At 42.8% G+C, this 26,592-nt stretch overlaps 1 protein-coding gene across 1 annotated transcript; it reads left to right on the top strand.

Moving 5' to 3' along the window:
* Positions 1-2,188: 2,188 nt before the first annotated feature.
* Positions 2,189-26,121, top strand: cax2 (cation/H+ exchanger protein 2). Its single transcript, XM_036976727.2, has 20 exons — positions 2,189-2,638; positions 9,399-9,572; positions 9,732-9,838; positions 13,092-13,200; positions 13,380-13,496; positions 15,728-15,789; positions 16,186-16,350; positions 17,862-18,053; positions 18,294-18,393; positions 18,510-18,651; positions 20,304-20,487; positions 20,627-20,726; positions 20,902-21,026; positions 23,530-23,567; positions 23,714-23,826; positions 23,926-24,071; positions 24,234-24,328; positions 24,492-24,570; positions 24,948-25,056; positions 25,355-26,121. Exons 1-20 carry the CDS (start codon positions 2,587-2,589, stop codon positions 25,426-25,428), a joined length of 2,283 nt encoding a protein of 760 aa, XP_036832622.1. The 5' UTR covers positions 2,189-2,586; the 3' UTR covers positions 25,429-26,121.
* The last annotated feature ends 471 nt before the right edge of the window (positions 26,122-26,592 follow it).

The raw sequence follows: 26,592 nt of genomic DNA, 5'->3' as shown, positions 1-26,592 counted from the left end.
AATGCTGTGGGTTTGCTTTGCTGCCTCTGGTACTGGGGGCCTTGAAAGTATGCAAGATTGATAATCCAGTAACAACGCCTGGAAAGTTTTTTTCAGTGTTAAGTTAGTTTAGAAGAAAAAGATAATATTTAAGACAATATATTTAGCCTCCACCGTATAGCATATAATCACACATTTCATTTGGCATTTAACAACCATGTCAATCTTAAATGCTCATAAGGGCTCCACAAGGTCACTCCATCCCTTCCTGTTTTGGGCTAAATTAAACATCTCTTTCCAGGAGATCCCTATTCTGGTCTTGATGGTATGTAAGGGCAGGTACTGTAGTCATAATTGCTAGTCATAAATCATTTTTTACTGCCACATCTGTTTTCACAGTAACTATTGCTGGATATTTACAGTGATGATAAACCACAAAACATGGAACAATATTTCACAGGCAAAATATTTATTTTGATTATTTATTGCGGACTCCAACTAAATTAATGTAATTAGGAGACTCCTTCCTCCACCATGATATTTAGCAGGTGGTTCCACACTGATACCATGCATGTTTATGAGTGCAATTAAGACCTCCATTCAGCTACTGGCCTTTCCCATGCTGGCATGGCAGTGTACAGCAAATCCAACCCTGTTATAGCCAACCACCCTTAACTTCTTATTTTTGTAACAAATGTGTTGAATACCCCAAATTGTTTACATAGTCAACTTACACACAGCTCTGACACACACACACACTTACCCCACCAGACATTCCACCAGAGGTCTTTTCACAGTTCCCAAATCCATAACAAATTCAAGAATATAGAGCCATTATTGCATGGAACTCCATTCCATCTCCTATTGCTCAAATGAACAGCGAACCCGGTTTAAAAAATAGATAAAGAAACACCTCATGGCACCACGCCTCTTCCCTATTTGGTCAAGATAGTTTGTGTGTATGTATTGTTATTTAGGCTTTATTAATGTAATTCTGTCCTTGAGTTGTTCTTGTCTATTAATGTTCTGTACTATTTCATGTCTTGTGTGGACCCCTGGAAGAGTAGCTGCTGCTTTTGCAACAGCTAATGGGGATCCTAATAAAATACCAAATGCCTTTCACTGATGTAAATATCTGATGTTCATCTGGCCCAAGCCAGGATCAATTATACAGTGCCTTCAGAAAGTATTCACACCTAAATAAGTTCAGGAGTAAAAATGTGCTTAACAAGTCACATAATAAGTTGCATGGACTCACTCTTTGTGCAATAATAGTGGTTAACATTATTTTTGAATGACTACCTCATCTCTGTACCCCACACATACAATTATTTGTAAGATCCCTTAGTCGACCAGGGAATTTCAAACACAGATTATGTTTGCAACAAGGCATTAAAGTAATGCAGCTTAAAATGAGTCATGTTATGAGTATGCTTGTAAACGTTAAGGACTGGGGAGTTTTTCCAGGAAGAAAAATAAACGCAAGGGAGCTAAGCACATGCAAAATCCTAGCGTAAAACCTGGTTCAGTCTTGCTGTCCACCAGACCCTGGGAGATGAACTCACCTTTCAGCAGAACAATAATTTACAACACAAGGCTAAATCTACACTGGAGTTGCTTACCAAGAAGACAGTGAATGTTTGAATGTTCCTGAGTGGCTGAGTTACAGTTTTGACTTAAATCTGCTTTAATATCTATGGCAAGACCTGAAAATGGTTGTCAAGCAATGATCAACAACCAATTTGATAGAGCCTAAACGTTGTTTTAAAGAATAATGGGCAGATGTTGCACAATCCAGATGTGGAAAGCTCTAAGAGACTTAACTAGAAAGACTCACAGCTGTAATCGCTATCAAAGATGAGTCTGAAATGTATTGACTCAGGGTTGACTTATGTATTTTTCATTCATTTTGTTCAAATGTTATAATTTTTTAATCAATTGTAATCCCAGTTTGTAACACAACCACATGTGGAATAAGTAAAGGGGTGTGAATACTTTCTGAATGCAGTAAATGGATCAGAATCTAAATTTCATGTAGTGTACATATCAAATATAGGTGGTTATTGTTGTGCATCTCACTTGTCTCACAGTGCCAAACAGACACCACAACATGACTAAACGGATGGGTACAAGGCCTCACAGGCTGTCAAATGCAAGCATAGGCTGTCTTTGAGACTTCCTCTGGTGAAAGGTTTTGAGAAGTTCACGGTACACACAAACGCTTTCTCTCTATGATCATGCGATGCTCATTTTCAGTTCAGTATTCACAAGAGTGGAGATTGCGGCACGTCTTCTTTTGTAAACGTGTAAAGGATGCACACGACAGCCCGACGAGCGACCAAGAGATAGGCAGGCATATGCCCACTCAAACTGTATTACGAGGAATGGCAAATGAATAGGAAAACCTTCCCAGTAAAGGTCTACATGCCTAGCCTACAACACAGCCCATATAGTGCAGTAATCACTACGCTTCCCATAATTCCATGTTGCCTAATCCGTGAGCGCAGAACTCTCTGCCGTCATACGACAAGGTTGAGCAAGAAGCGCGTGATGGAACCCATTACTATAACTGACTGAGAGACTGATTTGTCTCTCTCCAGCCCACACATGTCAACAGACACAGAGAGTCGACGGCGGAGATCAACCATCGACAGTCAAGGTGAGGCCGAGCTAAATAGCCTATTACTGATGTAGCTAACGTTAGTGTTGTGCGATGCTAAACTTTTTTTAGGCTATGTAAACTAACACACCAGCCATATACTTCGTATCGTCGATGTGCTTAAAAAAAAAATCTGTCATATAATAAATAATCCTACCGCGAAATAATACCTACATGTTAATACATGCACATTAGGCTACAGTGTAATTTCAAGAAATTGAACAAAGGGAAAAGACAGGTGCATTGCCTATCCTTTTTCGATAATGACTGTGTTACTACTGAATGAATATATTATTGTCGTGGTCACTTAAATCAAAATCTGAGAATAAACCTGTGACGTATGATCACACGGAATACACTACAGGTTAGGCCAAAAACGGCAGATGGCGATATTGATCTGGTTTCATTTTACCATCAAAAGCCGTTGAATGCAGCCAGCAATACACTGGTATCCCCCTTGGACCGGTTCTTACCTACAACGTTCTCCATTATGGCTGCAAATGCGTTGATTTCCTCATGAACTAGATTTAATGGAGAGAAGGTATTTTTGTTGTTGAAAATATGCATACTTTCTTTACGAAACACCATTTCCAACCCCATGCTAATGATACTTCCTGATGTCGCGTCCTTCGTTCAACTAGCGGTAAACAACAGATGGTTGCAAACAGATGGCGGCATGGGATATGCAACATCTGGGATAAGTGTTTGCAGGCATTAGCCACTTTAGCATGGTGGTGGAACATCGTGTTTCATAAAGAAAGTACGCATATTTTTTCCCGTTTTTTCGCCAGCCTTCTTGCCATTAAATATAGTTAAGGTGGAAATCGATGCCTTTGCAGACCGAATGGAGGAAGAACCGGTCCACTGAGATACGGGTTTATTGCCTGCTGCATACAATGCAGACTGTAAAATGTAAATGACTCAATATCACCATCTGCCGGCCTTTGGGCTAGCAACAGGTGTGGTGATACAGATGGTTTGTAGGGACTGATGGTTTGTTTACATAGCTGGTTAGAACTAACATAGCAGGTTAGGGGAGTTAACGTAGCAAATTAGTAGAACTAACAACACAGCAAGTTAGGAGAATTAACATGGCAAGTTAGGAGAATTAGGTTAAGGTTAGGAAAAGGGTTCGATTTAAAATGCTAGTTGTCACCAAACTGTTGTCCCTGATAGGACAACTAGATAGAGCTGTAGGCCTACTCCATATAACGACAACCATAAAAAGATAAACAGACCATCAGTCCCGACAAAACAGTAGTATTATAACACCGTCACCAACATATGCTCGCACACCTGTCATGCAGGATTTTTTCCCTTGTGTCAAATGTCCTGCTCAGAATTTTAGAATTCATTATGCTGCTCCCCTTTGGATTGAGCTACAATACAGTTTATTTTTTATTTTTTTTACTTAACTAGATAGGTGATAACATTGTGGACTTTTTGCTTTTCCTCAACCCCAATTTTGACCTTTTACCCAATCATCCCCAGTCATATCCATAAGAATAGAATCTAATTCTAGTTATGTGGTCATATCAGTGATTGGAGGAAGGGAGGACAGAAGGATGCATTTAGAAAGTATCCGATCAAAGACAGCCTACTTTGTAGGATGAGTCCATTGGATACATACACTTCATGACCAAAAGTATGTGGACACCTGCTTGTCGAACATCTCAGCCACAGGAGCATTAATCTTGGGAGATTAGGGCTGACTCACAGTCTGCGTTCCAATTCATCCCAAAGGTGTTAGATGGGGTTGAGGTCAGGGCTTTGTGCAGGCCAGTCAAGTTCTTCCACACCGATCTCGACAAACCATTTCTGTATGGACCTCGCTTTGTGCATGAGGGCATTGTCATGCTGAAACAGGAAAGTGCCTTCCCCAAACTCTTGCCACAGGGTTGGAAGCACAGAATTGTCTAGAATCAAATTCAACTTTATTTGTCACATGCGCCGAATACAACATGTGTAGAGCTTACCGTGAAATGCTTACTTACAAGCCCTTAACTAACAGTGCAGTTCAAGAAAGAATTAAGAAAATATTTACCAAATAAACTAAAGTGAAAAATTATAACTAGGCAAGTCAGTTATGAACAAATTCTTATTTATAATAACGGCCTACCCCGGCCAAACCCGGACGACGCTGAGCCAATTGTGCGCCGCCCTATGGAACTCCCAATCACGGCTGGTTGTGATTCAGCCTGGGTGTCTGTAGTGAGTGACGCCTCTAGCACTGAGATGCCCCACTCGGGAGCCCCCCGAGTGACTAGGTATATACAGGGGCTACCGGTACCGAATCAATGTGCGGGTTAGTTAAGGTAATTTGTACATGTAAGTAGGAGTGAAGTAACTATGCATAGATAATAAAAAGCAAATAAAAGGCTACCTGCCTCCCCATACCAGGCAGTGATGCAACCGGTCAAGATGCTCTCGATGGTGCAGCTGTAGAACCTTTTGAGGATCTGGGGACCCATGCCAAGTCTTTTCAGTCTCCTGAGCGGGAAAAGGTGTTGTCGTACCCTCTTCACGACTGTCTTGGTGTGTTTGGACCATGATACTTTATTGGTCATGTGGACACCAAGGAACTTGAAACTCTCGACCCGCTCCACTACAGCCCCGTCTATGTTAATGGGGGCCTGTTCGGACCGCCTTTTCCTGTAGTCCACGATCAGCTCCTTTGTCTTGCTCACAATGAGAGAGAGGTTGTTGTCCTGGCACCACACTGCCAGGTCTCTAACCTCCTCTCCTCCCTCTCATGCCTACCGTTGTTGTGTCGCCAGCAAACTTAATGATGGTGATGGAGTCGTGTTTGGCCACACTGTCGTGGGTGAACAGGGAGTACAGGAGAGGACTAAGAACACACCCCTGATGGGCCCCAGTGTTGAGGATCAGCGTAGCAGATGTGTTGTTGCCTGCCCTTAACACCTGGGGGCGGCCCGTCAGGAAGTCCAGGATCCAGTTGCAGAGGGAGGTGTTATATCCCAGGGTCCTTAGCTTAGTGGTGAGCTTTGTGGGAACTATGGTGTTGAACGCTTGAGCTGTAGTCAATGAGCTGCATTCTCACGTAGGTGTTCCTTTTGTCAAGGTGGGAAAGGGCAGTGTTATTGTATGCTGTAGTGTTAAGATTTCCCTTCACTGGAACTAAGGGGCCTAGCCCGAGCCATGAAAAACAGCCCCAGACCGTTATTCCTCCTCCACCAAACTTTTACAGTTGGCACTATGCATTGGGGTAGGTATAGTTCTGCCATCCGTCGGACTGCCAGATGGCGACGCGGGATTCATCACTCCAGAGAATGCATTTCCACTGCTCCAGAGTCCAATGGTGGCAAGCTTTATACCACTCCAGCCATGTGCAGCTGCTCAGCCATGGAAACCCATTTCATGATTCTCCTGACAACAGTTATTGTGCTGACATTGCTTCCAGGGGCAGTTTGAAACCCGGCAGTGAGTGTTGCAACCGAGGACAGAAGATTTTTACACACTACGCGCTAGGGATGCAAGATATATCGGTAAGCATATCTGAATTGACCGATATTAGCTAAAAATGCCAACATCGGCATCGGATTGATGTCTATTTTAACTCCGATGTGCAAAACCGATGTCAAACTGACGTGCATACCTATATAACGTAGGTAGATGACGTGCATACCTATATAACGTAGGTAGATGACGTGCGTACCTATATAACGTAGGTAGATGACGTGCATACCTATATAACGTAGGTAGATGAGGTACATACCTATATAACGTAGGTAGATGACGTGCATACCTATATAACATAGGTAGATGACGTGCATACCTATATAACGTAGGTAGATGACGTGCGTACCTATATAACGTAGGTAGATGACGTGCATACCTATATAACGTAGGTAGATGAGGTACATACCTATATAACGTAGGTAGATGACGTGCATACCTATATAACATAGGTAGATGACGTGCATACCTATATAACGTAGGTAGATGACGTGCGTACCTATATAACGTAGGTAGATGACGTGCATACCTATATAACGTAGGTAGATGACGTGCATACCTATATAACATAGGTAGATGAGGTGCATACCTATATAACATAGGTAGATGACGTGCATACCTATATAACATAGGTAGATGACGTGCATACCTATATAACATAGGTAGATGACGTGCATACCTATATAACGTAGGTAGATGAGGTACATACCTATATAACGTAGGTAGATGACGTGCATACCTATATAACATAGGTAGATGACGTGCATACCTATATAACGTAGGTAGATGACGTGCATACCTATATAACGTAGGTAGATGAGGTACATACCTATATAACGTAGGTAGATGAGGTACATACCTATATAACGTAGGTAGATGACGTGCATACCTATATAACATAGGTAGATGACGTGCATACCTATATAACGTAGGTAGATGACGTGCATACCTATATAACATAGGTAGATGACGTGCATACCTATATAACGTAGGTAGATGAGGTACATACCTATATAACGTAGGTAGATGAGGTACATACCTATATAACGTAGGTAGATGAGGTACATACCTATATAACATAGGTAGATGACGTAACCACGCCATGAAAAATACAGCTCTACACAGAACAAAAACATAAAAATACTAAGCGCACACTTCCAAGAACTAAACAAGTTAAAGTCCAGCAGTCATTTGAAAGAGTAAGAATATTTCAGCGAGATAACTCGGGCGAAATTCATTAACGCCAAGATAATGAAATTCATTGCCCTTGACAATCAACCATTCTCTGTTGTGGATGATGTTGGCTTTCGCCGACTGGCCGAGCACCTCGAGCCTCGGTACACACTACCAAGTAGGCACAATTTTTCAGATGTTGCCCTACCGGAGTTACACAGTATTGTTGAAACGCACATGAGCTACTTGCTATGGGCATCACTGCTATTAGCTTCACAACTGACATTTGGACCAGCAATGTCAGCCTCATGAGCATGCTGAGTCTGACAGCACAGTGGGTCGATGAGGATTTCGTACTGAGGAAAGCCGTATTGCATGCTCAAGAATGTGCCGTTTCTCATACCGCTGTATCCATTTCAATGGCATTTGAGAACATGTTTGAAACATGGAAACATGAACACACTCCTCGCTCCATTCAAACAACTGACCTGAGAAATAAGCTCATCAACTGTGTCTGTAGCAGACGTGAAACCCTCTGTCATGGCATTGAAACACCTGCTCAGCAAAACTGCCAACACAGACCATGGGGTTAAAACTTACAAAAGTACTCTACAAGAGGCTGTGAACAAGTGATTTGGTGGCATTCTCTCTGAGCCACTTTACTGTGTCGCCACCTAGCTCGATGCTAGGTACCAGACCCGCTACTTCGATGCAGACAAGAAACAGGGTTTACGTGAAATGTTAGACACAGCTGGACAAGATGTAAACGGACACAGTGACAGTGGGCATCGAGGAAGAGCGGCCACAGACAGACAGAGCTGGACAAGATGTAAACGGACACAGTGACAGTGTGCACCGAGGAAGAGAGGCCACGGACAGACAGAGCTGGACAAGATGTAAACGGACACAGTGACAGTGGGCATCGAGGAAGAGCGGCCACGGACAGACAGAGCTGGACAAGATGTAAACGGACACAGTGACAGTGCGCACCGAGGAAGAGAGGCCACGGACAGACAGAGCTGAAACTTCACTGTTTGACATGTATGATGAAATCCTGGATGAAACTGAACAAATGAACAACGAAACAGCACAGCAAGTAAGTGAAAGAAATGGGTTTTGATGATGTTTTACTGGTAATGGGGACATGCGTAAATGCCAACTAAATAACTTTTTGGTCAGTGTGTGGTTAGGTCTTATTCAGGGTTACTACTCATTTTAGTCTAACAGGCAGTGCTGTGTTTACGAAGTAGCTCTTTTTCCCCATGGACAAATAATGTCACTGAATGGTAGTGGGTGCTGTAAGAACCGATTACCAGTCTCACAAGTTTGATGTTTCAGTGTTAAGGACAGGAACTGCCCCTGTTTGTGGCTGGCGGCCTGCTAGTATCAACATTGGATAACGTCTGTCTACCTCGTCTGGTTACAGGAATCATTAAATGTTTGTAACATGCAGTTGAAACTGTATGACCTTAAGGGACATTGAAGACATTTAGGCAGAAAGATGGGGAAGTTCAAGAACATCGTTTGTATTTATACTGGTAAAGGGAAGTGATACTAATCCTTCTGTATTTTACTAAAATCAAAGGTTATTGGTCATGTACACAGTTTAGCAGGTGTTACTGCAGGCCTACTGTGACTATGAGAAGCCTTGGTACAGAAAAACAAGTCAGGGGAACATTAGATCACACTTTGGCCTAAGTGCATTGCATGACTGCTTACCTGGATGAATAAAGGTTAAATAAATAGTGTAATATATTGGGTCATAAAGTTTATTTGCCACCATCAAGCACATTCTGAAAATAACCGACCAGGCAGGCACGCCTGTCTTGTTTCAGGCAGAGTTTTGTCTCCGTGAACAAGCCCAGCTTATGTCTGTCTGTGCCCATCTGTCTGACTGTGTATGTCTGTCTGGCTGTGTATGTCTGTCATGCCTCTCCTCCTCTTCCAGACATGAAGTACAGGGTCATTGTCTCTGACCTACGGTCTTAACATGTCTCTCAAGTTCCACCAGGACACCACACGCTAGACCAGTGTTTACCAAACACTTTGGGTCATGGCCAGAACCTCTTGTGCCATTGCTACATCTCCTCCCCTCGTCCACTCCCTGCAGATTCTCCATGGGACCAAGATCACCGGGGGGGGCACCTCCACGGGCCAATGTGTGATCGGCTGTGTGTGGCCAGCCTGCACTCCGAGCTGAGGGATGCCTGCACCCCCTCGCTTTCCCCCTCCCTCCTCCCCGGACCAGGTGTCTACACGCCAAAATGTCCGTCCACACACACACGTGAGTACAAGGTCCAGTCACATTTTGGTACTATAGCACTAGGAGAAGAGAGGGCGGTAAGGGTTGAAATGGAACCGGGCCAGAGATAAACTTTTGGTTGTTATTATTAACCTCAATAGAGTTCGATTGTAACATGATTGAATACATCTCACCCTTCAGGACTCAGCGCCCATGCCTCTGAGGATGTATGGGAGGACGCCACCAACAAGACCACTATCAGAGCAGAGAACGAAGTGGAGGCCAACAAACTAGCCAACAACTACAGGGTATATAGTACAGTATAGTATATGAAGCAGAATCAACAACATTGCAGATGAATGAAAGATTTTGATCCATCCCAGGGATGCAGCCCTGCACACAATCATACAAATTCACAATACTTACAATTTCAACACAATCAAAACATACACATTTTTACAAGGAATTTAAGAAAAGTCACTAACAAAACACGATCCTGAAAAACAAACACATTCCTCAGTCAAAAAGTAATCAACCAATTGTCTGAAATGTCCTAGCGACACCAAAACATCCAACTTTGTAGAATTCTAGAGATCATTCCACAAGGTGCAAAATGAACTAAACGCGGATCTACCTAACTCAATGCTGACCAAAAGGATCTCCAGAGTTGACCATCCCTGTGATCCGGTCTGGTGACTCGTATATCTGTAATTTAACAGTGATGTAAGGCATGGCAGAAGTTTGTACGGGGGCTTTATAAACTAAAATAGAGCAGTGCATTGATCCACAAGACTTAAGAAAATGCATACAGAATGTAGTGTACTGAACCTGTCACCGGTAATAAAGCATAGTGCACTATAATAAACTGTGTCCATTGGCTTCAATACAGTGGCAGCTGCATTCATATATGGTGCATTCGGAAAGTATTCAGACCCCTTGACTTTTTCCACGTTTTGTTGCGTTACAGCCTAATTCTAAAATGGAGTTTGAAAAAATGAAATACCTTACTTACATAAGATTTCAGACCCTTTGTTATGAGACTTGCAATTGAGCTCAAGTGCATTCTGTTTCCATTGATCATCCTTGAGATGTTTCTACAACTTGTTTGGAGTCCACCTGTGGTAAATTCAATTGATTGGACATGATTGGAAAGGCACACACCTGTCTATATAAGGTCCCACAGTTGACAGTGCATGTCAGAGCAAAAACCAAGCCACGAGGTCAAAGGAATTGTCCGTAGAGCTCCGAGACAGGATTGTGTCGAGGCACAGATCTGTGGAAGTGTACCAAAAATGTCTGCAGCATTGAAGGGCCCCAAAAACACAGTGGCCTCCATCATTCTTAAATGGGTGAAGTTTGGAACCACCAACACTCTTCCTAGAACTGGCCGCCGGGCCAAAGTGAGCAATCTTGGGGAAGAAGGGCCTTGGTCAGGGAGGTGACCAAGAACCCGATGGTCACTCTGACTAAGCCTCCAGAGTTCCTCTGTGGAGATGGGAGAACCTTCCAGAAGGACATCCATCTCTGCCGCACTCCACCAATCAGGCCTTTATGGTAGAGTGGCCAGACAGAAGCCACTCCTCAATAAAAGGCACATGACAGCCTGCTTGGAGTTTGCCAAAAGGCACCTAAAGACTCTCATACCATGAGAAACAAGATTCTCTGGTCTAATGAAACCAAGCTTGAACTCTTTAGCCTGAATGCCAAGCGTCACGTCTGGAGGAAACCTGGCACCATCCAAACGGTAAAGCATGGTGGTGGCAGCATCATGCTGTGGGTATGTTTTTCACAGGCACGGACTGGGAGACTAGTCAGGATCGAGGGAAAGATGAACGGAGCAAAGTACCGAAAGATCCACGATAAAAACCTGCTCCAGACCGCTCATGACCTCAGACTGGGGCAAAGTTTATCGAAGTTTAGCACACAGCCAGGAAAATGCAGGAGTTGCTTCAGGACTAAATGTCCTTGCGTGGCCCATCCAGAGCCCTGAAAATAGCAGCGCAGCGACGCTCCCCATCCAACCTGACAGAGCTTGAGAGGATCTGCAGAGAAGAATGGGAGAAACTCCCCAAATACAGGTGTGTCAAGCTTGTAGCGTCATACCCAAGAAGACTCGAGGCTGTAATTGCTGCCAAAGGTGCTTCAACAATGTACTTAGTAAAGGGTCTGAATACTTATGTAAATGTAATAATTAAGGATTTTTTTGTTGTTTATTTTTATTGATGTTTTTCTCCTTTTTCTCCCCAATTTTATGATATCCAATTGGTAGTTACAGTCTTGTCCCATCGCTCCAACTCTCGTACGGTCAAGAGCCATGCGTCCTCTGAAGCACGACCCTGCCAAGCCGCACTGCTTCTTGACACACTGCTTGCTTAACCCAGAAGCCAGCCACATCAATGTGTCGGAGGAAACACCATACATCTGGCGACCATGTCAGTGTGCATGTGCCCGGCTCGCCACAGGAGTTGCTAGAGTGCGATGGGACAAGGACATCTCTACGCAGCCCGGGCTCGTACCCGGCCAAGTTAATTTTTTTGTTTATTTTTTGTGTTTTGAAGAATTTGCCAAAATTTCTAAAATCCTGTTTTTGCTTTGTCATTATGGGGTATTGGGTGTAGATTGATGGGGAAAAAAACGATTTAATCAATTTTAGAATAAGTCTGTAACGTAACAAAATGTGAAAAAAGTTTAGGGGTCTGAATACTTTCCGAAGGCACTGTATATGAAGTGCAATATTGGGACGCAAACTCAACATTTAAAATAATTTAAACTCTATATCTGACATGGTACAGGTGTCTTTTTTAAGCCCATGACCTTGTGTGTGAGGCGTATACGTTTGTTTCAAAGTAGATTTGTTTAAGACTACCAAGAAACACTCTGTGACCCTGATTTAGCCCACTGCTGTAAAATGTTAACATGGTTAAAACTATCATTTTGATATCATGGTCATTCCTTGCATCCATAGCTCTGTCGTTGAAATTGAGAGTTGTTACATTTCTCCAGCCTTATCCCCCGCTTTTTACTGAAATAGTGGTGGGGAGAAGGCTTTGTCATTGTTTTAACTGAAATAGTGGTGGGGAGAAGGCTTTGTCATTGTTTTAACTGAAATAGTGGTGGGGAGAAGGCTTTGTCATTGTTTTAACTGAAATAGTGGTGGGGAGAAGGCTTTGTCATTGTTTTAACTGAAATAGTGGTGGGGAGAAGGCTTTGTCATTGTTTTAACTGAAATAGTGGCGGGGAGAAGGCTTTGTCATTGTTTTAACTGAAATAGTGGCGGGGAGAAGCTTTGTCATTGTTTTAACTGAAAGAGTGGTGGGGAGAAGGCTTTGTCATTGTTTTACTGAAATAGTGTTGGGGAGAAGGCTTTGTCATTGTTTTAACTGCTGATTTGCCACTGTACGCAGGGTGTCTAGCACATCACAAGTAGAGTTGTTGAAATGAAAACAAATATTCACTAAATCTGAAGTTAGGAAGTATGTTTTGTACAGTACAGGTTCAAATGAACTGTCTAAATCATATGTGCACATTTACTCTCTCGCTGTGTGTGCGCGCGTGTTTTAGTTTGGATTTAGGAAGTGGAAGAGTCATGTGACGGAGCGTCCCTTTGAGGACAGGTCAGATGTGGTCAAGGAGCTCTATTCAGAGCTCAACGCCATCAAACCACACACAGGTGAGTGTTTGTGTGGTTTTTTTTTGTGTATTTGTGCATGTAAGGAGGAAAAGTAGTCAACTCTACAGATGTCACTGTGATACTCGGTACAAACCCCGAAGTCCTCAATCATGGCTTGCTGTGAATAGGACTACATGTCGTCATCACTAATTTCTCTCTGTCTGTGTCTCTGATGTTAGGTCATCTGATCACCTGTGGAAATGTGGTGTATGTGTTGTTGTTTGGCTGGTGGGTGTCTCTGGCCTACCTCCTGGTCAGCATACTGATGTTCATCACCATCATTGGAGTACCATATGGTATGGATCTCCATTGGCAGTACTGTCTATCCTTTGGCAGTACTGTGTTATCAAATTTGATTTGTCACATGCGCCGAATACAACAGGTGTAGGTAGACCTTACAGTGAAAGGCTTACTTACAAGACCTTAGCCAACAATGTTTTAATAAGTTTTAAGAAAAAAATAGATAAGTTCAAAAAATAGAAAATAAAAGTAACAAATAATTAAACAGCAGTAGTAAAATGACAACAGCGAGGCTATATACAGGGGGTACAGGTACAGAGTCAATGTGGAGGGGCACCGGCTAGTCGAGGTAATTGTGGTAATATGTACATGTAGGTAGAGTTAAAAATGACTATGCCTAGATAATAAACAGAGAGTAGCAGCAGCGTAGCCCTTTGATTAGCTGTTCAGGAGTCTTATGGCTTGGGGGGTAGAAGCTGTTAATGAGCCTTTTGGACCTAGACTTGGCGCTGCGGTACTGCTTGCCGTGCGGTAGCAGAGACAACAGTCTATGACTAGGGTGGCTGGAGTCGTTGACCATTTTTAGGGCCTTCCTCTGACACCGCCTGGTATAGAGGTCTTGGATGGCAGGAAGCTTGCCCCCGGTGATGTACTGGGTCGTTCGTACGCACTACCCTCTGTAGTGCCTTGCCGTGGATGGCTGAGCAGTTGCCATACCAGGCAGTGATGCAACCAGTCAGGATGCTCTCGATGATGCAGCTGTAGAACCTTTTGAGGATCTAAAGACCCATGCCAAATATTTTCAGTCTGCTGAGGGAGAATAGGCTTTGTCGTGCCCTATTCACGACTGTCTTAGTGTGTTTGGACCATGATTGTTTGTTGGTAATATGGACACCAAGGAATTTGAAGCTCTTAACCTGCACCACTACAGCCCCTTCGATGAGAATGGGGGCATGCTCATTCCTCCTTTTCCTGTAGTCCACAATCATCTCCTTTGTCTTGATCACGTTGAGGGAGAGGTTGTTGTCCTGGTAGCACACGGCCAGGTCTCTGACCTCCTCCCTGTAGGCTGTCTCATCATTGTCGGTGATCAGGCTTGTGTTGTTACCTACCCTTACCACCTGGGGGGGTTGGTAGTCACCACTGTTGTGTCATCGGCAAACTTGATGATGGTGTTGGAGTCGTGCCTGGCCATGCAGTCATGGAAGTACAGGAGTGGACTGAGCACACACCCCTCAGCGGCCCCCATGTTGAGGATCAGCGTGGCGGATGTGTTGTTACCTACCCTTACCACCTGGGGGGGTTGGTAGTCACCACGGGTTGGTAGTCATTTAGGCAGGTTACCTTAGTGTTCTTGGGCACAGGCACTATGGGAGTCTGCTTGAAACATGTTGGTATTAGGTATGTTGGTATTAGGTGTAAAATGTCAGTGAAGACACTTGCCAGCTGGTCAGCACATGCTCGGAGTACACGTCCTGGTAATCCATCTGGCCCTGCGGCCTTGTGAATGTTGACCTGTTTAAAGGTCTTACTCACATCGGAGAGTGTGATCACACAGTCGTCCAGAACAGCTGATGCTCTCATACATGTTTCAGTGTTATTTTCCTCTAAGTAATTTAGCTCGTCTCGTTGGCTCGTGCCACTGGGCAGCTCACGGCTGTGCTTCCCTTTGTGGCCTTAGATTTCGTGCACCAGCTGTTGTTTCCAAATACACATAGACCCCCACCCCTTGTCTTACCAGAGGCCATTGTTCTATCCTGCCGAAAAAGCTTACAACCCGCCAGCTGTTATTCATGTCGTCGTTCAGCCAGAACTTGGTGAATCATAAGATATTACAGTTTTTTATGTTCCGTTGGTAGGATGTAGGTGCTCATAGCTCGTATATTTTATTATCCAATGATTGTACGTCTGAAGTAAATCCTTCCCGTCCGACTCATCAAAGAAAAAGTATTCCTCCAGTATTGGGAGAGTAATCACTGTCCTGATAACTAGAAGCTCTTTTCAGTCATAAGACACGGTGGCAGAAACATTATGTACAAAATAAGTTACAAATAACGCGAAAAAGCACACACAACAGCACAGTTGGTTAGGGAATCATAAAACGGCAGCCATCCCCTCCGGCGCCATTATTTTCGATAATCAATTTTCGATTATCAATTGAATTGGTGGACTCCAATCTGAGATGAAACCTTTGTATTTTGTGGAGGGTGGGATTATCACATACTGCCATCCTAACATATGATTCCTTTAGAAATGATTGGGTCTCTCTCGCTCTCTCTGCTTTTAGGGAAGATGTGCTGGAAGTTGTCTTGGTATTTCTTATGGCCATTTGGGAAGTCCATACAGGAGGTACAGTAATATGTGTTTTGTCCATCATGTTGCTTCCACTGGAAAAGATCAGTTTAGAGGAAGTCAGTTAAAACTGTTAAGATACACCACATCTGTTTCAGCTCCTGTCTTCACTTCCTGTCTGTTTGTCTGTGGTGGCTGTGTAGCAGAAGTCCCTGTTTCCTTTCCCCACCACAAGCCATTAAAGGCAAATGTCCACAACAATCATGTAGACTTAAAGGTCTATGTTATCGCATATAAAATAGCTAGAATATATAGCTAGAATACAGCTAGATTGTTGAACATTGTTGAACATGTGATGACTTATAGGGCAAAGATTAGACAGACAGACGGATAATGTCCTCTAAGAGAATGAATGTTGTGTCTGGGCTAAACTCTCTTGTGTTCCCCCTCTAGTTGGGAGGAGGTGTAGAGAGGTGCTGTGGTAGGTTCCCCCACTGTGAGGCCATCCCAGAGGATGTGGAGGACAATGAGGACACTTCTCCCATCCTCCTGCCATCACCCACTGAAGAGCCCATTCCAGACCTGCTACAGGGGCCACCACAGCACAAGCCCTACTGGGTAAGAGTCTGATGTGTGATGCGGGGGCTTGTATACAGTTGCGGACAAATATGTTGACACCCATGCACTTTTCTTAAATAATTCCCAATATCTACTAAAATACAAGACAACAAACTTTTGATCACCACACCTTGTTATTGGATTTTCAACATTACAGAACCAGTTTTATTTTTCTGAACTTAAGTTTACACATTTGATTTAGAAAATAAAGACAAATGGCATGGACAATAGTATTGGCACGCCGGCGCTAGTACTTGGTGGCGCAGCCTTTGGCCAAGATAACTGCGGAGACAAACGCTTCTTGTAGTCGTCAATGAGCTTGCTGTACCTTTCTGCTGTACCTTTCTGCTGTACCTTTCTGCTGTACCTTTCTGCTGTACCTTTCTGCTGTACCTTTCTGCTGTACCTTTCTGCTGTACCTTTCTGCTGTACCTTTCATGTTTGTTTACTTTTTCTTTACGCACACATTGTTTTGTGGTCACCCTCCCTTCACATTTCCCACTGTCAATTGTGAATGATAATCATTCAAGTTTTACTGGTGAAACGTCCATGCAGCACCTGTATACAGTAGCATAGCCTATCTGTGTTTAGTTTCAAACAAAGCACGTATTTTGCCTGGTGGCGTGCGCTGTTGAGTTTTGGCCACATGAGAACATTTCGACCCTTCACACAATCATCCTAAAATCTCATAAGGATTGAGGTGGTGTTTTTTTGTCTTAGAGTAACTTTATACTATGCTACTATATTCGGCTCTGTTATGTAGAATGCTATCATTATGTGATATTGCAGACATTGACTCAGCTTTGATTTAACTTTATTAAACGAGCACCATTCGCCATGAGTAGCCTGTTATCTACGAGTAGAGCAGAGACTGTGCGTAAAGTAGAGTGTCATGCGCAGAAGTTTCGAGACCTTTAGCTGTCGGGAAGAGGGGCCCAGAAAGGTTGGATCTGCAGCCACTCCGTGTGATGTATACCTTCTATCTGTCTCCTCTATCCTATGTAGCACCGTGTGATGTATACCTTCTATCTGTCTCCTCTATCCTATGTAGCACTGTGTGATGAATACCTTCTATCTGTCTCCTCTATCCTATGTAGCACTGTGTGATGTATACCTTCTATCTGTCTCCTCTATCCTATGTAGCACCGTGTGATGTATACCTTCTATCTGTCTCCTCTATCCTATGTAGCACCGTGTGATGTATACCTTCTATCTGTCTCCTCTATTCTATGTAGCACCGTGTGATGTATACCTTCTATCTGTCTCCTCTATCCCATGTAGCACTGTGTGATGTATACCTTCTATCTGTCTCCTCTATCCTATGTAGCACTGTGTGATGAATACCTTCTATCTGTCTCCTCTATCCTATGTAGCACGGTGTGATGTATACCTTCTATCTGTCTCCTCTATCCTATGTAGCACTGTGTGATGTATACCTTCTATCTGTCTCCTCTATCCTATGTAGCACCGTGTGATGTATACCTTCTATCTGTCTCCTCTATCCTATGTAGCACCGTGTGAGCACGTATGTGTGGCTGCTGTTGGGTTATCCTTTGCTGGCTGTGGTTCACTCCCTGGCCTGCCTGATCTCCTGGCTGCTGGTGTTCACCATTCCCGTGGCCAAGATGAATGCCCGGACCCTGGCCTCCATCCTCCTCATGCCCCCTGAGAACCTCTCGGTCTCCACCTGCTCAAAGAGGAAGGTAGGGGCAGGGCAGGCAGACAGGGCGCTGATAATTTAAGCATTTAAGCCAGGTATAGCCAGATCTCCTCCTCGGGAGCTGGCTATGCAGGCTTTTGTTCCAACCCTGCTGTAACACACCTGTTTTAGAAAATCTAAGGCCTTGGTGAGCAGCTGATAAAATGAATAAGATTGTCTGGATTAGTTGTCAGTAAAGAAGCCTTGTATTATTACTAACTGTAATATCCTGTATGACTTCCAGCCTCAGGGTTGTGAGACTCGAGCGCTGCTGTGCTGCTACCACGCGGTCAACTGGTATTACTACAAATACACTGTGGATGGTATCAATGTGTTTGCTGTCAGTATCCTTTATCACAAGGCCTATAGTGTTGGGGCCAAAAGGACTAGGCCGGGGTTGTTTTTGGACCAGTCATTTGATTTACATTTTACATGTTGAATTCCTTAGTCCCTTCATCAGACCTCCTTCCCCTGGTGATAGTGTCCCTGGTGATTGGCTATGTAGATAAAGGAAACCAGTTTGCCAGCTCTGAGGTCAAGTTTGCCACAGCAGTCGGCTCCATCATTCCTCTGTCCTACTACATCGGCATGGGCATCGCCAGGTCAGCACACGCACTCACACACAAATACTGTAGGGGAGAGTGGGGTATGTTGAGCCACCCTTGTTTCTTGGAAACCATACACAAAATGAACAATTTGACCATAATATTTGGGAAGAAGTCATCATTTCATGGAGTCTGTGAAGGAAGAAACCACATGGAAAAAGTGGTAAACAGTTGTGTCCAAAAGAAACAGATTTTCACCAAGTCAAATGAATTTATTGTGTTGAGGTTTCGTGATGCTTGTATATAAACAAAAATAAAGATTGTTCTATACATCAGTTGGGGTCTCTTTAAGCGTCAATATGAGGTCCTAAACCTAGCATGAAAGTACATCCCTGTAGCTGTGTGGGCTAATAGTAAAAATGTTTGCCTTGGGGTAAGTTGAGCCAATGTAAGAGTTTTCTTCCCAGGTGTAATGTAAGTCATTATCACTGGGATATGAGGTAACAACAGGGCCTGTGTTAAAAGTGTTTTAAAAAGTACAAAGTGTTTGTTAGGCGTTAAGCCTGTGTTAAAAGATGCTTAACAACCATATCAGTCCTGAGACCCCAGCAAAAATGGTCTTTTCATGTATCTAACTTTCAATCAGCTGCATGTCCAGCTCTTATATTTATCCTCACAGTGAAGTGTTTTACAATTGTCTTTTCAGGACAACCAGGACTACAAGTAGAACACAACACAATTTGATATTAAACAGTTGCATTCGTGAGTTATATTGACAAATGAGTGCTGTAAGTACAGCAATTGTTTGCTCCCTTGGAAATGAATATACAACTAGTCCGTGACATCTCTGTGGAGTTTGTGACAGCAACTATGTGAGCTTATTACAGTATATGTGTCCTGGGATTTCCTGTGATCTTCTATGTAGAAGAACCCCTCACCTTCTAACGACTCTTGTGAGCAAAACATGTTACCTGTTTGTGAGAGTCTCAGCTTTTCATGGTTCGCTTTTAATGCTTTGTAGCTCAAACCATTCACTCTACAGACGTTTTTGTAAAAAGACCCAGGCCCGGTCTTGCTCAGCCCCCATTAATGGTCGGTATCTACGGATGCAGAAGAAATTGATTGATCCAATGGTACAACCCATAAGTATGTATGTAGCGCATACACACTATGTTTAAAAGGGGATAGAAGTCTAAAACACGCTGGTGTTACAGTGGGACTCATTGGGTTAAAAATGATTCAAAGACAAAAAAGCTACTTTGATTGTGTTTAATGGTGTTTGGGAAATGAGGATATACATGGTTTCAAAAAGGCAGTGATAATATTTCAATCGGTACAGAAATGTGTAGCTAGCAAAACCCGGGGTAAATTGTGCCAAGAGACAACTTTTTTTTGGACAAGCTATGTTTTCAAGACTGTAATGTTTACATGAATTCTGTCTTTATTTCCAGGGATACACAGCATCCTGACAGATATCTTTGTTAGAATGGGAACTATATTTCCCTTGACAGATTGATACTGAATGAAAAACAATGGCTCATCTTACCCCACTCTCCCCTACATATTCCCATAAACATGCATACAGTACATGTATACTTGAGGAGCAAAACATGACTAGGAATACTCGTATTACCCTTTATTTTAAAGCTGAATAAAAACAATTGGCCACAACAAAGTCATATGAACAATGTCCCTTATCCCTTCTGCAGTATCTCTGCCCAGAGCAACTTTGCGGTGGGGGCGGTGGTGAATGCGACCTTTGGCTCCATCACAGAGATGACCTTCTATATCACGGCCCTGCTGAGGGGTCACCGCGCTGGTAATGCCTGTCTGCAGGAGATAGTTAAATCTGCCCTCACCGGCACACTGCTGGGCTGCATCCTCTTCATCCCTGTGAGTCTCTCTCTCACACACACACACACACACACACACACACACACACACAGAAATGTAATACGTCTCTTTTTCCTTATTCCTCTTTTTTGCTTACTCCTCCCCCAACCACCCACTCCTGCTCACCCTACCTCTCTAGGGGATCTGTATGATCATAGGAGGGCTGAGACACAGGGAGCAGAGGTTTAACAGTCGTTCAGCTGGGGTCAGTTCTGCCTTGCTCTTCATCTCTGTGGGAGGTGAGTCCAGACCTCCTCACCACCAACTCCTCCCTTCGTCCTTACTCCTCACCCCGTATCCAAGACCTTCAACCCTAAACCACTTCTCACCTCGTACCCAAGACCCTCAAGACCCACATATCCTCAAAAATGTTTTATTCCCCTGGCTTACCCTCTCCTCATCCTGTCTCTGTAGGTGTGTTTGCCCCCACGCTGTTCTCTAAGGCGTATGGGAACCTGGTGTGTGACAACTGCACCAATTCCACGGGGGACAACACCACCAGCGGGTCCTTCGCCTGCCGCAACTGTCACTACGACCTGGTCAGTAATGCTTAGTCATGCTCAATCATCAACAGACACACAGTCAAACTGTTACGTTCAATCATCAACAGACACACAGTCAAACTGTAAATCAACAGACACACAGTCAAAATGTAACGTTCAATCATCAACAGACACACAGTCAAACTGTAACATTCAATCATCAACAGACACACAGTCAAACTGTAACATTCAATCATCAACAGACACAGTCAAACTGTAAATCAACAGACACACAGTCACAATGTAACATTCAATCATCAACAGACACACAGTCAAACTGTAACATTCAATCATCAACAGACACACAGTCACAATGTAACATTCAATCATCAACAGACACACAGCCAAACTGTAACATTCAATCATCAACAGACACACAGCCAAACTGTAACATTCAATCATCAACCAACACTCAGTCAAACTGTAACATTCAATCATCAACAGACACACAGTCAAACTGTAACATTCAATCATCAACAGACACACAGTCAAACTGTAATGTTCAATCATCAACAGACACACAGTCAAACTGTAATGTTCAATCATCAACAGACACTCAGTCAAACTGTAACATTCAATCATCAACAGACACACAGTCAAACTGTAACATTCAATCATCAACAGACACAGTCAAACTCTAAATCAACAGACACACAGTCAAACTGTAACATTCAATGATCAACAGACACACACAGTCAAACTGTAACATTCAATCATCAACAGACACAGTCAAACTGTAAATCAACAGACACACAGTCAAACTGTAACATTCAATCATCAACAGACACACAGTCAAACTGTAACGTTCAATCATCAACAGATACACAGTCAAACTGTAAATCAACAGACACACAGTCAAACTGTAACATTCAATCATCAACAGACACACAGTCAAACTAATGTTCAATCATCAACAGACACACAGTCAAACTGTAATGTTCAATCATCAACAGACACACAGTCAAACTGTAACATTCAATCATCAACAGACACACAGTCAAACTGTAACGTTCAATCATCAACAGACACACAGTCAAACTGTAACATTCAATCATCAACAGACACTCAGTCAAACTGTAACATTCAATCATCAACAGACACACAGTCAAACTGTAACGTTCAATCATCAACAGACACAGTCAAACTGTAATGTTCAATCATCAACAGACACACAGTCAAACTAATGTTCAATCATCAACAGACACAGTCAAACTGTAAATCAACAGACACACAGTCAAACTGTAACATTCAATCATCAACAGACACACAGTCAAACTGTAAATCAACAGACACACAGTCAAACTGTAACATTCAATCATCAACAGACACACAGTCAAACTGTAACGTTCAATCATCAACAGACACACAGCCAAACTGTAACATTCAATCATCAACAGACACACAGTCAAACTGTAAATCAACAGACACACAGTCAAACTGTAACGTTCAATCATCAACAGACACACAGTCAAACTGTAACGTTCAATCATCAACAGACACACAGTCAAACTGTAACGTTCAATCATCAACAGACACACAGTCAAACTGTAATGTTCAATCATCAACAGACACACAGTCAAACTGTAACGTTCAATCATCAACAGACACACAGTCAAACTGTAACGTTCAATCATCAACAGACACACAGTCAAACTGTAAATCAACAGACACACAGTCAAACTGTAACGTTCAATCATCAACAGACACACAGTCAAACTGTAAATCAACAGACACACAGTCAAACTAATGTTCAATCATCAACAGACACAGTCAAACTGTAAATCAACAGACACACAGTCAAACTGTAACATTCAATCATCAACAGACACACAGTCAAACTGTAAATCAACAGACACACAGTCAAACTGTAACGTTCAATCATCAACAGACACACACAGTCAAACTGTAACATTCAATCATCAACAGACACACAGTCAAACTGTAAATCAACAGACACACAGTCAAACTGTAACGTTCAATCATCAACAGACACACAGTCAAACTGTAAATCAACAGACACACAGTCAAACTGTAACGTTCAATCATCAACAGACACACACAGTCAAACTGTAACATTCAATCATCAACAGACACACAGTCAAACTGTAAATCAACAGACACACAGTCAAAATGTAACGTTCAATCATCAACAGACACACACAGTCAAACTGTAACATTCAATCATCAACAGACACACAGTCAAACTGTAAATCAACAGACACACAGTCAAACTGTAACGTTCAATCATCAACAGACACACAGTCAAACTGTAAATCAACAGACACACAGTCAAACTGTAACATTCAATCATCAACAGACACACAGTCAAACTGTAAATCAACAGACACACAGTCAAACTGTAACGTTCAATCATCAACAGACACACAGTCAAACTGTAATTTCGCAAAGTAACAGAAACACTCTTCTGTATAGTACTGTATCAGACAGTCGTGTGGCACTGAGTATTTCACCTGATGATATATTGTCATCTTACCAACAGAGTGAGAACAACTACACCTTGTTCCACAGCCACATCCAGTGAGTGTTGAGAGGTTCTGCTCCAAATTATTAGTACTTTTTTTGTAACTCGATGATCTTAGTGAATATTTAAAATATATATATACTTTTGTAAAGAATTGTGATACTCATCTTTATTTGTGTGTGTATTTGTGTGTGTGTCTCAGGCCACTGGTGTACACGGTCTCCTTCCTTCTGCCTGTTGCTTACATCATTGGTTTAATCTTCACACTGAAGACACACTCACACATCTACGACATTCACGTTGGCGAGGGACATGGTAAGGGTAAAATACACACACACACACACACACACACACACAGTTATAAACTGTATAAGTAACAGCCATCCATAACTGTGTGTTTATGTGTGTCTGCAGTGACCGGCCACCATGGTGCAGTTGTCCACTGGTCTCGGTGGAGAGCTCTGGCCATCCTCATCATAGCCACTCTACTGATGTCAGCCTGCGCTGATGTCACCACTGAACACATCCAGCCCATACTGAGTCAGCCCAATATCTCACAGGTACACACACCACACCACACACACACACACACACACACACACCACACCACACCACACCACACCACACCACACCACACCACACACGGTTGTCTTGTCATCATGATGATCTCCCTATAGCTCCCTCTCCTCTCAACCCTCACTATCCCTCTCGTTGTTCATCAGTACTTCATAGGAGTAACCGTGCTGGCCATGGTACCTGAGATCCCGGAGATTGTCAACGGGATCCAGTTTGCCCTTCAGAACAACATCAGTCTGAGGTGGGTCCTCACTAACAGAGGTCATGAACAGTTGTTTTTCCTAACCACATGATCTGACGGGGTAAAAACTGCAATGGTGACCTGTTGGTTAGCAGGAATTATCTGACTGCAACAAGTGTTTGATGGGGAGTGACTGACTGTTCCTCTGTGTTGCTTTTCCCAGCCTGGAGGTGGGCAGCTGCATCGCTGTACAGGTCTGCATGCTCCAGATCCCCCTGCTTGTTTTATTCAACGCCTTCTACGTAAGACACTACCCCTTGACTGTACCTGTCACTTGATAACTAATCAATAATATAAGTGCAGTTGAGAAAGGAAACACCATGTAGCAGGAGCAGAACCTGGTCAGATTAAATGGAGCTCCAACTAAGGTAGGCGTGATTGTTACTAAAGTAGCATCTAATTGGTGCACTCTCAGCTGATGTCAGCTAAGGCGGGCACTTTGATTTCCTTTCTGAATTGGCTTTGCTTAAATTTTCATGGATGGATTTTTTAAATGTTTTTTTCATTTGATTTGTCAGCTCACCCAAAGACCATAGTTATACCATGGTAGACTATAGAAAATAAATATGTTGATGGTAAAAACAGACAAGTCATTTCCTGTGTGTGTGTGTTATGACAGGATGTGGGCTTTGTGCTAATATTCTGTGACCTGCATCTGTGGGCCAGCATCTTTAGCGTGGTCCTCGTCAACTACATCTTCATGGATGGCAAATCGGACTACTTCCAAGGTAAGGCGTGACTGGAGGGTTTGCCTCAGAGCGATCCATCCCAACCTGTATGCCTGACTGTTTCTGCATCAGCCAACGTGGCATTGTAAACAACAGTGTTGTTCAATGCAGAAACAGTCAACTACACTGTACACAGGCTAAGGTAATCAATTAACACGTTGAAATGATCATTGATCCAACCAAATCATCCTTGTCCATCTGTTGCCGGTCATTGTAGGATATTGATTATTTGAGCATGATAGAGAACTGCCCTCTAGTGGATTAAGTGTTTAATTGGACAGTTTTCTCCTCTGGTCAGGCACTGCTCTGGTGGTGGTCTACCTCATCCTCCTGGCATCCTACTTCTTCGCTCCATCGCCAGCTGGCTGCTGAGGGACTAATCTGAGCATCATCTTGTTACCTTTTATATCAGACTAAGTTGCATTCAATATGTTTTTTTTTACTTAGTTAAGTTATTTATGGAATTGAATGTTGTGTGCAGACTGCTAGAGAACATCTAGAAATTTCTCTGGACTGCGGTTCAAAAACAATTCTAACAGTTGGTGAAACATTTCAGTGTTGAACACTGTAGTGTCCGCACAGTCTCACAACTCCAGCTAACAACATATATACTGTAACCCTCCTGTTCCACGCTACATTTAGTCACTCATCTGTTTCTGTCAAATCATAATCTACATATTTTCTTAGAACCACTTCTCTGAATTGACTGATTTTACGCACCAACCAAACCTTAGTACCGTACTACCTTGCTGTTTAATATTATTGCTTTTAAAACCATCACTGAGAATGTTCAATAGAAGCTATGCAAACTGGAGGACAACATTCAACTGACAAAGAGGAATGATTAGTCGGTGTACAGTTTGGTAAACTTTACACTGGGCCTCTCTCCCTGTCTTAGGTTTGTTTTTATTTTTGTACTTGTTTGAAAAGCCCTAGGGTGTTTTCAGCAGCCTCTGTAAAGAAGGTATTTTTGTACATTTAACACGTGTTTAGAAGATGTCAAACTTATTTTGTCAATGCTAAAAGTATTTTAATGCAAAGGAATAAATACATTTAATAGCCAAATGTGTGGGTGTTTAACGAGCCACAGTTGATTTGACGATAAATCATTCTGAAAGACCTTAAGGATTTGAAAATGTCAAAGGGCCTATCCAGACTTCCAGATCACTATGGTTAATGGAACCTTTTAAACGTCAGCCACTTCACTTGTCAAAAGTCTGTCATCCACCCGACCCAAGCATGACAATTATCAAAGTTGGACTTTTTCCTGCATTACAAAATGTATTTTTTTACAAATCAGATTAATAAAGCACTTTTGTGGGGAAAAGTCAAACGGAGTGGCTAGGCCTGGCCAAGGGTTGTGCCCCTGCCCAGTCATGTTAAATCCATAGATTAGGGCCTAATGATTTTTATTTCAATTCACTTGTTTCCTTATGAACTCATAGTTTGTGTACATTTTTCAGAACACTTTAAATCTAGACAGAAATACTTAATTTCATCAGCTGTCCGGGTAGTTGGTCTCAGACAATCCTGCTG

This window comes from Oncorhynchus mykiss, chromosome 1 (assembly GCF_057628025.1).
Source record: "Oncorhynchus mykiss isolate SJ-2025 chromosome 1, ASM5762802v1, whole genome shotgun sequence".
NCBI lineage: Eukaryota > Metazoa > Chordata > Actinopteri > Salmoniformes > Salmonidae > Oncorhynchus > Oncorhynchus mykiss.
Note: the sequence above shows the minus strand (reverse complement) of the source record. Positions and strands in the feature narration are given on the sequence as shown.

Bases quoted from the DNA above. Each gene is read 5' to 3' on its own strand.
- cax2 (XM_036976727.2), top strand. From the start codon at position 2,587: ATGTCAACAGACACAGAGAGTCGACGGCGGAGATCAACCATCGACAGT. The intron at 13,201-13,379 runs GTGAGTGTTTGT...CTCTGATGTTAG, and splicing joins CGCCATCAAACCACACACAG to GTCATCTGATCACCTGTGGA. The intron at 13,497-15,727 runs GTATGGATCTCC...CTCTGCTTTTAG, and splicing joins CATCATTGGAGTACCATATG to GGAAGATGTGCTGGAAGTTG.